The sequence below is a fragment of the Tenrec ecaudatus genome, chromosome 13, assembly GCF_050624435.1.
Source record: "Tenrec ecaudatus isolate mTenEca1 chromosome 13, mTenEca1.hap1, whole genome shotgun sequence".
NCBI lineage: Eukaryota > Metazoa > Chordata > Mammalia > Afrosoricida > Tenrecidae > Tenrec > Tenrec ecaudatus.
This window is the reverse complement of record NC_134542.1, coordinates 59,877,987-59,892,715: the sequence shown is the minus strand read 5'-3', so window position 1 is coordinate 59,892,715 and position 14,729 is coordinate 59,877,987. Positions and strand designations below refer to the sequence as shown.

Below are 14,729 nucleotides of genomic sequence, written 5' to 3'. Positions count from 1 at the left end.
ACCTTCCACAAAAAGTCGAGCCCGAGACTTCCTGTCTTCTATTCCACAAGCATATTCACACTCGTCGTCCAGCCGGCAGTCTTTTATAAGGAGTCGATGTACGCTTCCTTCCTTTTCAAATATGTATCTGAGAGGAGAGATTGAGTTGTCCATTAGCTCGTACAATTACCATCATGTTGTCCAAAGTGCAAGCTAGATGAGGGGGCTTCGGAAGGTTTGTGGACAAATTCTGTTATCTTTTCATTACATTTCTCCAAGAATTTTTGAAGCCCCCTCCTACTATAACTACAGAAATGGAGAATGTGAAGCATTGGCTCACTTTTTGCCTTCTTTGATCTCTCTCCCATTTCGGTACCATTTCACATTTGCTTTCTCTCTGGAGAGCTGGCAGGAGAAGACGGCGTCATCGAACTCTGTGACTGTCTGGTCTTCCAAGTGCTCCACAAATTCTGTAGGGGCTTCGATAATGAGAAGCTCGGCCACAGATTTGTCGTGTCCAGCGATCACGGTGTATTCGCCTTCATCTGGGAAGCCACAGTCTTTAATGATTAGAGAATGCTTATACTTGTCAGTTCTGTATAAGACACGATTGTCCAAAGGCACTTCTTCTCCATTTTTCAACCATTTCAGTGTTACGTTGAGACGGTTCACCTTGCACCAGAATGTGACAGATTTCTTTTCCATGGTTTCAATATCTTGAAGAGGTTCAACGATCCTAAGATCTTCCTCTGTTTTAAAGGAGAATCATGTTGATTTTAATTGTTTGCATCATATAGATTATATATATATATATATTAAAAAAACAACCACCAATTAGCCTCGACCACCATGTCAGTTACTTACCTTCTACTATTAGATTGGCCACACTCTTAACGTTTTCACCTCTGTGGTTGGTCAGCGATACACTGTAGTTGGCCTGGTCGTCTAAGCGGGCATCTCTGATTCTGAGGGTGTAGGTCAGGTCTTTTTGGAGAATAATATATTTTGAGCTATCAAATATGGCTTCCTCATTTCTGAACCATTTTGCTTTGGCACCTTCAGTATTGACTTCACAGTTGAAAACAACTTCTTGTTGTTCCTTTACACGGGTGTCCTTAAGAGGAACTATGAGCCTGAGTTTTTCTGGGGAGAAACAAGAAGATGTCATAGTATGAACAAGGGCCAAAGAGGTAGAGGCAACCATTAAAAAAGCCAGAACATACTTACCGATGACTGTTAAGTGAGCAGCTGCCCTCGCGGCCCCGACCATAACGACGTAGGTGCCCATGTCTTGTAACGTGGCGTCTTTAACCACTAAGACTCTCTTCTTGCCATCAGTGATAATGTCGTATTTGTCTCCAGATTCGAGGGTCTGGTCATCCCTCTTCCACTGGACTTCAAAGCTCTCCTTTGAGATGGTGCAGGAAAATTCAGCCTTTTCTCCTTCAAGTATTTCAAGGTTTTGGGGCTTTGAAATAAATTCAGCAGCAAGTTCTAGAAAGAAAACCGTGCAAGTTATTGAAAACGTGTATTCCGTTGTACCTTAAGTCCAACAAGTACAAGTAATTTAAAAAATCATCACTAATTCTCATACCATGGACTTTGACTTTGCCGTCGGTTCGAGAACTTGGGAGTCGGCAGTTGTAGCTGCCCGCATCCTCGAGTTGAGCATTCTGAATGATCAGGATTCTCTTTCTTCCATCCTTGGCTATTTCATATCTTCCTGTTTCAATGACCTCTTCATCCCCTTTGTACCAAATTACCTCTGCGCCAGGCTTGGAGACCTCACACACCAGCTTGATAGTGTCGGTCTCACTAACTTCAATGTTGGCAAGATTTTTGGTAAAGACAGCTTCTTCCTCTGCAAGAGTTGAAAGAGCATTGGGTCAAACTGGAAGTTATGATGTTTCTCTAACATATCTTCCCACAGAGAAACATTTCATCCTTACCCAATACAGTGAGCATGCCGGAAGTCCGCGCGGTCTTCGCTTCACAGGAGTACTCGGCTTCGTCACCCAGGAGACATTTGTTGATAACAAGAATGCGCACTGCTCCCTTAGATATGATGTCATATTTCTTGCCCTTTTTAATTTCGGCACCGTCTCTAAACCATTGGACCTACATTTAAGATAAAGTGATAAAAGATACTATTGTCAGTCACTAAGAACAATGGAATCGTAGCACTTTAGAGGCTGAGAAGGCATTTGAGATGATGCAGACCAACCCCTTTGTTTCCCACACATGTCAACTGACCCTCGGCGTTGAAGGGACTCACCAACGGGGGAAAGCAATTAGAAACACTTAGTTGGAGCATAAGAAATTGCTGCAATTTGCTTGTTTTCGTCCTAAGAGAACAGCAATTTAATACAGTTTAAACTAAGACTATTTCAATCTACTGATCTTGAGCCCAATGTTTTCATGGAATAGTAAAACTGTTTTAGAAACTAGAACCATTACACTGATTACATATTTCATACCACAGTAATAATCTTTTTTTTTAACAATTTATTGGGGCTCATACAATTCTTTTCACAGTTCATACATATACATACATCAATTGTATAAAGCACATCTGTACAGTCTTTGCCCTAATCATTTTTTTCTCGTTTCTTCTTTTACATTTTATTAGGGACTCAAACAACTCTTACCACAATCCATACATATACATACATCAATTGTATAAAGCACATCCATACATTCCCTGCCTCAATCATTCTCAAGGCATTTGCTCTCCACTTAAGCCCCTTGCATCAGGTCCTCTTTTTTTCCCCCCTCCCTCCCCATTCCCCCCTCCCTCATATGCCCTTGGTAATTTATACATCGTTATTTTGTCATATCTTGCCCTATCCGGAGTCTCCCTTCCCCCCTTCTCTACTGTCCCTCTCCCAGGAATAATCTTTAATATAAAATGATGATCAGAGGGAGGTTTAATTAAGCGTCTCCCTCTTCCACCCCTCTCCACCCTTTTAGCATCATGCAAAGTAAAGGTACATTTCTTTGACAATATAAGACAACAGGTATATTATAATCACAGACCTTAGCATTTTCTCGGGAAATTTCACACTCAAACCGAGCCATTTCTTTTTCTTTGACTTGGAGGTCAGTGAGTGGTCTTAAGAATTCCACGTGAGGAGCTGCAAAGAGAAGGTCATCAGAATTCAAAACGAGGTGTCTGGAAATGTGCTCTGACATCACTGTGACACGTGTCAGGAAAGGGGAGGCTCTTGTGAGTCCTTGTCACGTTCATCACTGTACTTGACTTGGAAGGGACTTGGAGCAGTCATTTACTTTTTAAATATCCTTAGTGTTTACCAAAAAGACAAGGTATACCATACAAGGGCGCTTCAAAAGTTCATGGTAGAATTCCATGTTTCTCCACTAACTTTTGGAAGCTCCCTTACCTGTCCAACAAGCAGTGCGCTTGCTCTATCTAGCCAGCTCATATTCTTTAATTACAGTTAGAAGAAAAGTCTTCATTAGTCATCCTTCATGTCAAAAGGTGATATCGTCAAAGGAAGTCTCAGTAACAAACAGTATTAAAGGTAGCTAGCATCGCTTTGGAGAAATTTTCAGAGTTCAACAATATGTTGCCCGAAGCATCATGACCAGCCTTGAGTATTGCTAAGAGGCATAACTTGCAATGGGAAAGCACACACATTCCATTAAAAAAATCAGCTTCTAAGACTTCACAGATAGCTGAGGCATAAAATTAATGAGTGCAACAAAGCCATGTCTTTTGTACAGGAGGACAGTTTAGTGTTGGACCCTTATTGCTTCATGCATCTCTAGAGCTGATTCTTGTTTATTTAGGTCTGGGGATCTGCCGTCTTGCCCTTCACTCTTTCAGGGCTCCTAAGACTCATTTCCAAAATGACTTTATTGATCTATGAAATTTGGACTTGAAGATGTGCTCATGGAAGCTGGGCCTTCTTGGAGTGGAGGTAGATGACGAGGGGAAGAAAGAGACCCAAGAAGCTACTCGGTCACCAGTTAAAGCAGAGAAACCATGAAATAGAAAGAATGCAGCCCAAGACCCGTGGAAGCACAATCAAAGCCACTATTTGGTAGCTATGAACAAATGCGTAGCAACTAGACCAAGCACAAAGATGGGCACCGAAGAAAGGCATGCTGGATAAATGAATGAAATCGAGCGAGCAGTTGACTTTTTAAAGAAAGACTACATATTTTTCACCAGCCGAAGAAGTAATGCTAAAAATCAGTAGAGCCCTCTCCATACCCTAGACTCACGAAATCCAGACTTATCTTTCTGTCTTCTTATCCATTCTCAGAGGTAACATTATGTGACTGGCTTTATCCCATTAGAACAAGTCATGCTAATCTCCTATTAAAACTGACATTTATTTTTTAACCATTTTATTAGGGGCTCATATCACAATCATCCATCAATTGTGTAAAGCACATTTATACATTCATTGTTCATATTCAAGTCATTCTATATGCCTGAGAATTTATTTTCCTTCGACCCAGAAACCCCTTTCATTTTCTTGTAAAAATCTGTGTCCTCAGTGTGGGAATTGAACCGATCTGATCCTGCCACACTGAGGCAAAACACTAGGGGGGTGGAACAGAAGAGCAAGGGAATGGAGCGGTGAGTTATCCAGGGAATGGTGAAGGTGGACCTTGGGGTCAGGGTGTGGTTCCCCAACACACTGGACTGGAAAACAGTCCTAAAGGCCAACAAACAATCTTGAACTAACTACAAGCTTTTCTTTCTTGTGTGTGTGTGTGTGTGTGTGTGTGTGTTTGTCATTGGTTTGTTGTTGCTGCTTTGTTGTATATTGTTGCTTGGTTTTGCGCTGTCTTGTTTTTGTGGATGTTACTATCTCTGGATCTGTCTAAATAAGATAGGCTGGATGAACAATCTAGAGGAGAAAACAATGGGACCGACAGTTCCGGGGGGACATGGGAGAGGGGGAGGTTAGAAGAAAGGAAGTGGTGTTAACAAACCCAGGGACAAGGGAACAAGTGATCCAAATTGGTGGTGAGGAGGGTGTAGGAGGCCTGGTAGGGCATGTTCAAGGGTAATGTAACCAAGAGGAATTGCTGAAACTCTGGTGGGGACTGAGCATGATAGTGGGACAGGAGGAAAGTCAAGGGAAATAGAGGAAAGAGCTGGGAGGCAAAGCACATTTATAGAGGTCTAGATAAAGACATGTGCACATATTTATAGGTTTAGTATTAAGGTAGCAGAAGGACATTGGGCTTCCAATCAAGTACTTCCTCAATGCAAGAAAACTTTCTTCTATTAAATTGGCATTCTATGATGCTCACCTTCCTGATACAATCACTGAAGACAAATGGGTGCAAAGAAAGCTGATGGTGCCCGGTTGTCAAAAGAGATAGCGTCTGGGGTCTTAAAGGCTTGAAGGTAAACAAGCAGCCATCTCGCTCAGAAGTAACAAAGCCCACATGGAAGAAGCACACCAGCCTGTGCGATCACGAGGTGTTGAGGGGATCAGGTATCAGGCATCATCAGAACAAAAAATCTTACCATAGTGATTGAGGGGGGCAGTGAGGAGAGGAGACTCAAAGCCCATTTGTAGGCCCCTGGAGATCCCCTTGCAGAGGGGTCTCAGGGAGGTGACAAGCCAGACAGGGTGTGATGTAGCAATGATGAAAAATACAACTTTCCTCTAGTTACTAAATGCTTCCTCGCCCCCCGCCCTGCCCCCCACTACCATGATCCCAATTCTACCTTGCAAGTCTGACTAGAGCAGAGGGTGGACACTGGTACAGATAGGAACTAGAAACACAGGGAATCCAGGGCCGATGATCCCTTTAGGACCAGTGGTATGCGATACTGGGAGGGTAGAGGGAGGGTGGGTTGGAAAGGGGGAACCAATTACAAGGATCTACATGTGACCTCCTCCCTGGGGGACGGACAACAGAAAAGTGGGTGAAGGAAGACGTCGGACAGGGAAAGATATGCCAAAATAATAATTTATAAATTATCAAGGGCTCATGAGGGAGGGGGTAGTGGGGAGGAAGGGTAAAAAATGAGGACCTGATGCCAGAGGCTTAAGTGGAGAGCAAATGTTTTGAGAATGATGAGGGAAATGAATGTACAAATGTGCTTTACACAATTGATGTATGTATGGATTGTGATAAGAGTTGTATGAGCCCCTAATAAGATGATTAAAAAAAAAATCTTGCGTCCTTACCTCTTCACCTTTAACACCTAACACGCACCACCCCTGACCCTTTACACAAAAGTGCATTAGTTCACTGAGTGAGAAAAGTGCAAAATGTAAAGTGACTGGTCAGCCATTTATCAGAATAAGACGCAGCCTAAAGACATAGTTTGAAAAATACATACAAAATCAGGTTAGGTCAGTATTGATATCCCGAGTTGTCAAGAAATGCAATCAGGCTAAGAAAGGGCATGCAAAAAGTGCTTTTTGGCGAGGGGAGGTTATCAAAGAAGTTGACCATGAAAAGTCCTGTGCAAGAAGAGTACTTACGAATGACATTCAGGTTACAGGACGTCTTAAAATCCTTAGCATCACAAGTATATGTCTTTATGTCCTCTGGGGTACAGCCATGGATAATAAGCTTCCGGACTCTGCCATCCGCAACAATTTCATACTTCTTGCTCTTGAGGATTTCTGTCCCATTTTTGAACCATTTCACCTTGGCATTTTCTCTGGACACTTCACACTCCAAGACTGCAGTGGCTTCCTCTTCGACCGTCTGGTCCTCAAGAGGCTTAGTGAACTCAACAGGTGGTTCTGAAAGAATCGTACTCGTTAGCGTAGAGTTCTTTCCTTCTTGAATTTCTTTCTCCTCAACTTTCCTCTGGCATCCCCACGGCTTTTCCTGTTCTAAGTCTCATTGGTCAAGCTTTGATTCCACTCAGAGTTTTTCCTCTCATAATGATGTTTTCTCATTATTTCTACATCAGAGGAAAATAGCTTTGCCAGAAGGAAAATAACAGCCAACCCTTGGTTAGTAATGGATATGCATCCTCTAGTTGTTTATTGAGCTTCTACTAAGAATGCTTAATACAAACAACAGAGGCTGAAATGAAATATGCTTGTGAAAAAATTGTGTGTGAATTTCTCTCTTTCACAGACAATTAAATATTTTGTTAGTTCAAAGAGCAAAATTAGACTTGGATATTTTTGTGGATTTTAATGATATATGACACTTATCGTATAAAGATAATCCAGAGTTGGCATTATAGGTGAGCTTTTGTATCAAACATGTATTTTTTTAAAAAAGTCTTGTAATTACCTTTCACAAAGAGGTTGGCTTGAGTTTTGAAGTCTTTTGCTGTTAATTGGACTTCCCCAGCATCTTCTAACTTGACATCCCTCAAGGTAAGTGTATGAACTCTTCCTTCTGAACGTGTGACAACCTAGTTTTTTTTTATTTAAAAAGCACAGGTTCAGAATATACAAAACATATATCAGTGTTCATTATAGCATTTTTCTTGCAGTAGTCAAAAGGTGGAAGCTTCTGAAATATCTTATCAGCAGATGAAGAGATCAACAAAATTTGGCATGTCCAGAAGGAACTCTGGTGGCACAGAGGTCAGTGGTTCGAAGCTACCAGTGGCTCTGTGGGAGAAAGCTGTGGCCATCTGCCTCTGTGAGATCCCCAGCCTTGGAGGGCCTCTGAAGCAGTGCACGTCTGTGCAATGGGATCTCTATGCAGAGGAATCTACTCGGCAGCCATGGGGCTGTATACTTACAGTGGAATACTTTCGGCAATCATGAGACAGTCCTGCTGCAATTACCTCATGAACCTTGAAAAGACCATTCCCAGTGAAATAAATTGAAAAAGGACAGTGTGTGTGACCTCACTTAGATGAAATAATCAAGTGTCTAGAAACCAAAGATGATGATTGGTTGGCAGGGTGGGAGGGAGGAGGAAGAAGACGTTTTCCTTAGGGTTTTCTGAGTTTATGTTAGTGCTGGCTGAATGAAATGAGAATGCTTGTACAGCTTGAATAAGATAGCCAACATTACTGATGTGTATATGTAGAAATTGTTGGGATGTACGTTTTGATAGGCCTGTTTTCACAATCAAAATATATACATGAAAAAGCAATCCAAGAGATAGATGAATTTGATTTATTTGGGTAGCTATTTTAAACTAATGCTTTCTAAGTTGTTGTATAGTGGTAGACACTCACTGCCATTGAGCCGATTCTGGCTCAGAGCAACCTATCACAGTCCCTGACACTGTACATGTTTACGGGAGTAGACCTCATTTTCCACCTGGTGGTTTTGAGCTACTGACCTTGTGCTTAACACTGAATCCCACCATGCCACCCAAACCACAAACCAAACCCACTGCCATCCAGTCAATGCCGACTCCTCGTGAGCCCCTGTGGGTTTCCGAGGGTGTACCTGTTTGTGAGGGTAGGAAGAGCTCAGTCTTTCTCCCCGGAGCTGCTGATGGTTTCAAACTGCTGACCATGCAGACTGCACTACGCTGTCAGGGCTCTTTGACTGATACACACACCACATATGGACTCGAAAATGAAGGAACCGCTACTTTTGGATCTTTTAAAGGATGTTTAGGCTTTCATGACAATCTTTTATGTTGATTTACCCTTACTTATTTCTGTTTTACATTTGGGGTCTTTTCTTTCAGAATATTTGATATTTACTTCCATTCTATCTTCGCTCATTTATATGAAGGAAGAGCTTAGAAAAGTTAAATCATGAAATCCTAACCTAACCCACTGCTAGTGAGTCCATCCCAACTCAAAGATGTCCCACAACTGCCCATCTTGCTACCTGTGTGTCTGCAAGGTGCTGTGGGAACACAAGGGCTGGGTACAACTGTCCTTATGGGGTTTCTGAGATTTTAACTTTTCACAGGTGTAGACAGCCTCATGTTCTCCTGTGGATTGGCTGTGGGTTTTGAACTACTGATATTGTAGTTAGCGGCCCAGTGGTTACCTAGAAGCACCACTAGGTCTCTTTTGAATCACGAAAAGAAGGGGAGATTGGCTAGGATAGGCTGGAAGTAAAATTTGCCTTCCAAGTATAAGGTGTTTACCATGGCGCAAGATGTTAGAAGTCTTCTCCCAGTGTTTTAGTCTCTTGCTTCTGATGTGTTTTTTAAGAATTAAATTGATTTTCCAAGGTAATGCAACCCAAGATTAAAATATTGTTTTCAATTTCTTAATTTTGTTCCAAAATAAGAATGGCCCCCTTTATGTGTGTGAGCATCAGGACTGGGAAAGTTCCCTATCAGTGGTGCCAGTCACGGCAGAATTGGAGGAGGGGTCTTCTGGCTCCATGCGTTAACATTCTATAAGAACATGTGCTCTGCCGTCAAGATTGATTTTGCATTGTTCATGAGTCCATTAAGAGTGAAGAATCATGTGAAAGTTTTGTTATTGGAGTTATTGAATATCTAATAGGAACTGGATGTGGTTGTTAATAGAGCTACCTAATAATATTGGGAGAGGCCAAAAACATAAGGAAAAATAACAGGTAAAGGATAATGAAGATACAGCCCAGGAACACAGCTACTTAATTAAGGACATGGTATTGGAATAAGGAAAATAAAAAAAATATTTTGTAATGACCTTTAAATATAAATACACACATCTACTTTTAAATGTAAATTTAATTGATAACTTATAGATGTTTTAAGAAGTGGATCAGCTTTTAACTCATGCTACCTGATGATCTACTGGCCAGTTATCATGCAAATTCCTCGGAGGCGATTTTACATATCTGTGGTTATTTAGTGCATCGCCCAGAACTTTACAGAGGCACTCAGGAAGTTGCTTATACACAACTTATCTTGCCTTGTTTAACAACAACAAAACCCAGCAAGTACTTACTTAAAATAAACCCGCAAAGCGAACACTGCAGATTTGTTGATGAATTGCATAGCACAAAGCTAGATATTGTTCTTTTAAAATAATGCTGATTTACGGGAAGCATTTGCTAGAATGGAGCAGGTATCATGACTGCAATTAAAGTCGAAAATTTTCAATTCAAAATGATCAAAGGCCATTTAGGACTTAGCAATTCTTTCTTAGGGTGTTAGCCAAAAGTTTCAGCTAGTTTCTAAGCAACTCTTCCCATCTCTGTTCCTATGATCTGATTCTGTTTAGTTTGTTTTAATTTGAGAGGCTAAATGTTTCATCAGAGTGAATGAAATTGACCCTAGCAAGTTTGTTCTGCTAGTAATTTCAGCAAAATGTAATCAGTGACTATTTAAAAAAAATTTTTAAGTGCTCTTTCAAACAAGGCATTTGTGTAATGTTAGAGCAAGTTCACAGAGGCTGCGTGATTTTGGATGGCTACAATGAAGGATTAAAATCCCTTTGCTAACTGAGCCACAAAGAGGCTCTATAAATTATAGAAAGGTGATCTGTGTGAGCCCCAGGGAACAGCCTAGGGACCATAAGAAGCCTTTACTTTTGGTTTACTGTTGTTTTTAGTAAAAGCCATGTGAATAGCACATTTTGTAATTTACGTTTTGAGTGAAAATGATAGCTTTTATATGTGAATAACAATTATCCTTCCAATAAAAAACTCTTACTCTGACCAAAAGCTATTAAGTCGGGAAAGAACAATGATCAATTTATCTTTAAAAAGAGCTCCTATTGGTCTGCTAACTACTTCGGCAGTGATTTGAGGCCATGGACCGTGTGTGGGAGGAAGATGGGGCTTTCACTCCCATGAAGAGTTAAATGTTGCAGAGACCCACAGGGCTAGTCCTGTATGGTCACCATGAGGCAGAATCAACTCCATGACTGTGAGTCTGGTTTTGTTCGTTTGCATACGGATCGTGAATTCACATATCTAGAAAGCATCTTAAAAAATGAAACAGTTCTCTGCTTTTAAACATGAGAGCAATTAGATTTGATCACTAGTTTAATTCTAGAAGGCTGGCCTGTGAGGCAGCTTTCTGCATGTGTATCCAAGCTCTTATGCTGTCATTTGAATGTTCTGCTTCCTTTGTATCTCCAGTTAAAAGGGGACCAACTGGTCATCGTTGCCCGTGTAATGATGGCCATCTACAAGATGACTATTATTGAATCAGCTTAGTAGAATATATGTATTTTTTGCTCAAGTGCATTGCCTTCTGATACTTCTGTCAACCTTGTGGCTATACTGAATCTCTTTCTAATTATATTTATGTCTTAATTTCCATTTCAGTCGAAAGTTTGGTGTGCATTAAAGCCTTGAATCCACACTGGGTATTGCTGGGGCAGGGGCTGGGGGTCGGGGGAGACTTAGAACACTGTGCTGCCCTACCTATGCCTTATTTCCAAGCTATGCTTGATTAAAAATTAAGTGGTGAAATGAAAACACAATGTAAACACCACACGAGGGATGAAATAGTTTCATATAGGCAAAATTAGGGGGGGGGGATATCTGAATAATCTTTTCTTCTACGAGTGAAGTCTGGATATAGAGAACGTCAGTCAAAGCGAAGACTGGGGAATCTGTGTCCGCATACTTGTGGCTGACCACTGAGCCCCTTTTCCTTGTCAGTACCTTGAGTTACACTTGAAATAGTCCACTTGCATTCAAAACACTTGAGGGTTAAAAATAGCCTCGGATAAAATGCTGGACGAGCAAATCTGTCCCAAAGTTATCTCAGCCCCTTGATCAACTGCCTGAAATGGAATCTCAGTCCTGCCCTCTTAATCCCCTTATATGCAGAACATTAGAGAGCAGGCAGAGTGTTTGCTGGAAAAACCTAACATACACCAGTGTTAGGGAGCATCTGACCACAAAGCCATTTGGACCCTTAATGTTTTCCATGGAATCAAGTAAACTGCCATTGGCAGCTAATGAATATTTGGTTTTCTTTTCCTTCAAAAGTGAAAACTTCATCCTATTTAAAAATCTTAATTTCCACTTCAAACTCAGTTTAAACCCAACCCAAAACGTGAAGAATCAACCTTACAATTTCAGCAGAAACCAGATCAGAGTAGAGAAGGGGGAGAGAAAGGCAGGCAAAGGGGTTAGAAAGAGCAACAGATCAGGGCCATATGTAAGTGACGGCAGAAGAGCCAGAGAGAAAAAGGAGGAGGAAGGCAAAGGCCATGGGCTTACCTTGTCACTGGGCTCTAGTTTCTTCCCTTTGAGGTACCATTCCACCGGGATGTCCTCATAGGAGAGCTCGCAGTCAAAGGTGGCCGTTTCCCCTGCGGTCACCGTGACATCCTTGAGAGGCCGCAGGAGGCCAATGACTCGAGCTTTTCGAGAGGGAGGAAACATGTTTGGATTATTCATTTGTAATTCCAGAAGGAAGGAACAGACTCAGTCCATTCATCTCCAGGGGGTCTTTCTTCAGTTAATTCATCTCCATGATTTCTTCAAGAAGGGCAGAGCCATGGACTGGCCGCTACTGTAACGCCCATGTGAGTGCGGCCCCGTGGTGCGGCCCCAGACGGGGAGAGTGGGTGGCTGGGGAGCGGGTATTTGTAGGGCCCTTTCGTCCCGGAGCACAAGGTCAGCAAGGAATCTGTGCTGCATCTGTCCCTCTGCCAGGCATCAAGTGTCTCTTGCTACATAAGGTATGTGGCTTCCAAAATAACCACGACTCTGATTGGGAGAGGGCCGGGGCCCTCCATCCCATAGCCTGTGCATGTCCATCAAGCACTTCACACCTTCTAAAAATGTTCACCGAGTGCTCGCCACCTCGCTTCTCGAGTCGGAAGTGCCCACTGAGCAGTTTGCCTGCGGAGTTTCACGGCCACCCGAGTGCTATGCAGTGTCTCAGAGTTCTGAGTTGGACTGTGAGTATCGACTTGATGTGGAAATCTGACTTGCTTAATGTTCATTCATTCAGATGGCCAGGACAGTTAAATTTCCAAGACTTTGGAATTTGAACCACCGTGGTGCTAGACCGTCAACTAGCCATGAGGGGGCTCTCACCAGTGGGCGGGGAAATCCCATTATCTTTTAATTCTGTTTTTATAGGAGATTTTTGAAACCCTCTCATACAAGGCAACTGGTTCCTCTAGTTCATAAAATGATTCCGGTTTCATGTACATTTATTCAAAAGCCCATATTTCATTTTCAGCGGAAGCAAAAAGCCCTCAAACCAGATGCACTGCCTTCTGGTCCATTATGACTCCCGGCGACCCTCTAGGATGGAGTACAATTGCCTCACAGGATTTTCAAGCTGTGCATCTTTATGGAAATGGACATCCTCACCTTTGTCCCCCCCACCCCGAAATTGTAGCTAGTGAGTTTGAACTGCTGACCATTCGGTGAGAGCCCAATGCTTAACCCACTGCTCCCCCAACAGTCCTGAAACATAACTACTTACGTTTGACACGGAGGTGTGCACTAGACTTGGCATTGGCAGCTTGGAAATCCACTCCACCTGCCTGGTCCAGGCGGCAGTTGTGCAAAATAAGGACGTGCACTTTGCCCTCTTCCTTAATCTCACACTCCTGTATCCAAAGAGAAGGGAAAAAGTGTCATAGGAAATCATTTTTTAGGGACATCATATCCTAATTAACGGAATACCACACACATACACATGCACAGTGGGGAGATTACCTAACTGATTTCTTTTTACGTGAAACTGAGTTCCCAAGTACTGTCATACAGCCAGCATTTTCTCTAAGCTGGATACTTCTGAACCATCTCCAGGCCTGTATCCACCCACATGACTAAGTCAAGTACAACACAGGTGTGCCTATGCAAGCTCTTTGACAGGCGCGAATCTCTCTTTTGGGCTTAAAGTCTGTAACTGAGGGTGTCCTGGGGTTGATTCCCAAGCACAGTGACTCGACAGCACAAAGTAGAACAGCCCCGGAGAGTTTACCAAGCGCCTAACTTTACAGATCGCCAGGTCTTTCCTCCTGCTGCCAAGAGGAGGATGGGCTTGAAGCAAACCCCGGGGCCCCTTGAAGGCCTCGCAGAACCTGGTAGCATGCTTTAAATGTCCTGCATGGCCGCTGACTTTTCTCCTGTCCCTTTCTGTTTGCACAGCCCCCTGAGGGGTTGGGCTGAGCAGCTCAGAACTGTCCTTACAGGTGTTTGAAGCAGCGCCTCTCCCTTCAGCTTCCAGCTGGCATGGATGTCATCCTCAGAGATTTCGGTTTCAAAGCGGGCGGTCTCGGTCTCTATCACCTCCACACTGTACAGGGGCCGCACCAGCTTGATTTCCCGGTCTGGAAAGTTGAGAGTCAGCATATTCCATTAGATCTGGGCAGAAATAGCCTCAAGAGCATCAAGAAGGAAACTCGTGGAAACGTCCTTACCCTCAATGTCAAGCTTTGCTGAGGTCTGGTCTGTCCCACAGTCACAGGTGTACTGCCCAATGTCGGATTTCAAGGCTTTCTTGAGGATTAACATGCGCTTCTTGCCATCTGCCTTAATGGCCACGTTTTTAGAGGGCTTTATCTCCTTCCCATCCTTAAACCACTTCACTGGCGCGTCTGCTTTGCTGATTTCACATTGTAGAACCACCTCGTCTTTCTCTACACCCGTGTAGTCTTGAAGCTTTCCCGTAAAATACGGATCTCCCTCTGCAAGGAGAAGTGAACAGAAGCTCACTAACCAGCGCAGGAGCTGACAGTGCAGGGGCAGTGGTCAGAGGCCGCTTAGAGAGTGCTGGCAGTCGAGAATTGTGCCCAAGTGTCCACTCAGTGAACGTACTTCCACTCACAAGGAGTTCTCTAAATGTTAACCTCGGATTCCATGCATGGGTTTTATCAAGAGCTGGCCTACCTGTATAATAGTTTGAGACTCACTCAAACTTCTCTTCCATTTTAATTATGTCTT

General features: G+C 42.8%; 1 protein-coding gene across 1 annotated transcript in view; it reads right to left on the bottom strand.

The window, feature by feature from the left end:
* The window catches only part of TTN (titin), a 285,763-nt gene that overhangs the window by 93,928 nt on the left and 177,106 nt on the right, over positions 1-14,729 (bottom strand). Inside the window, exons 186-198 of the mRNA XM_075530312.1 lie at positions 14,207-14,473; positions 13,977-14,116; positions 13,264-13,390; positions 12,042-12,184; positions 7,234-7,357; positions 6,462-6,728; positions 3,016-3,113; positions 1,929-2,097; positions 1,574-1,840; positions 1,207-1,473; positions 844-1,122; positions 320-728; positions 3-127 (exon numbers count right to left, since the gene is read on the bottom strand). Coding sequence (XP_075386427.1) covers positions 3-127; positions 320-728; positions 844-1,122; positions 1,207-1,473; positions 1,574-1,840; positions 1,929-2,097; positions 3,016-3,113; positions 6,462-6,728; positions 7,234-7,357; positions 12,042-12,184; positions 13,264-13,390; positions 13,977-14,116; positions 14,207-14,473 — 2,682 coding nt within the window. The remainder of the gene's footprint in view (positions 1-2; positions 128-319; positions 729-843; positions 1,123-1,206; positions 1,474-1,573; positions 1,841-1,928; positions 2,098-3,015; positions 3,114-6,461; positions 6,729-7,233; positions 7,358-12,041; positions 12,185-13,263; positions 13,391-13,976; positions 14,117-14,206; positions 14,474-14,729) is intronic.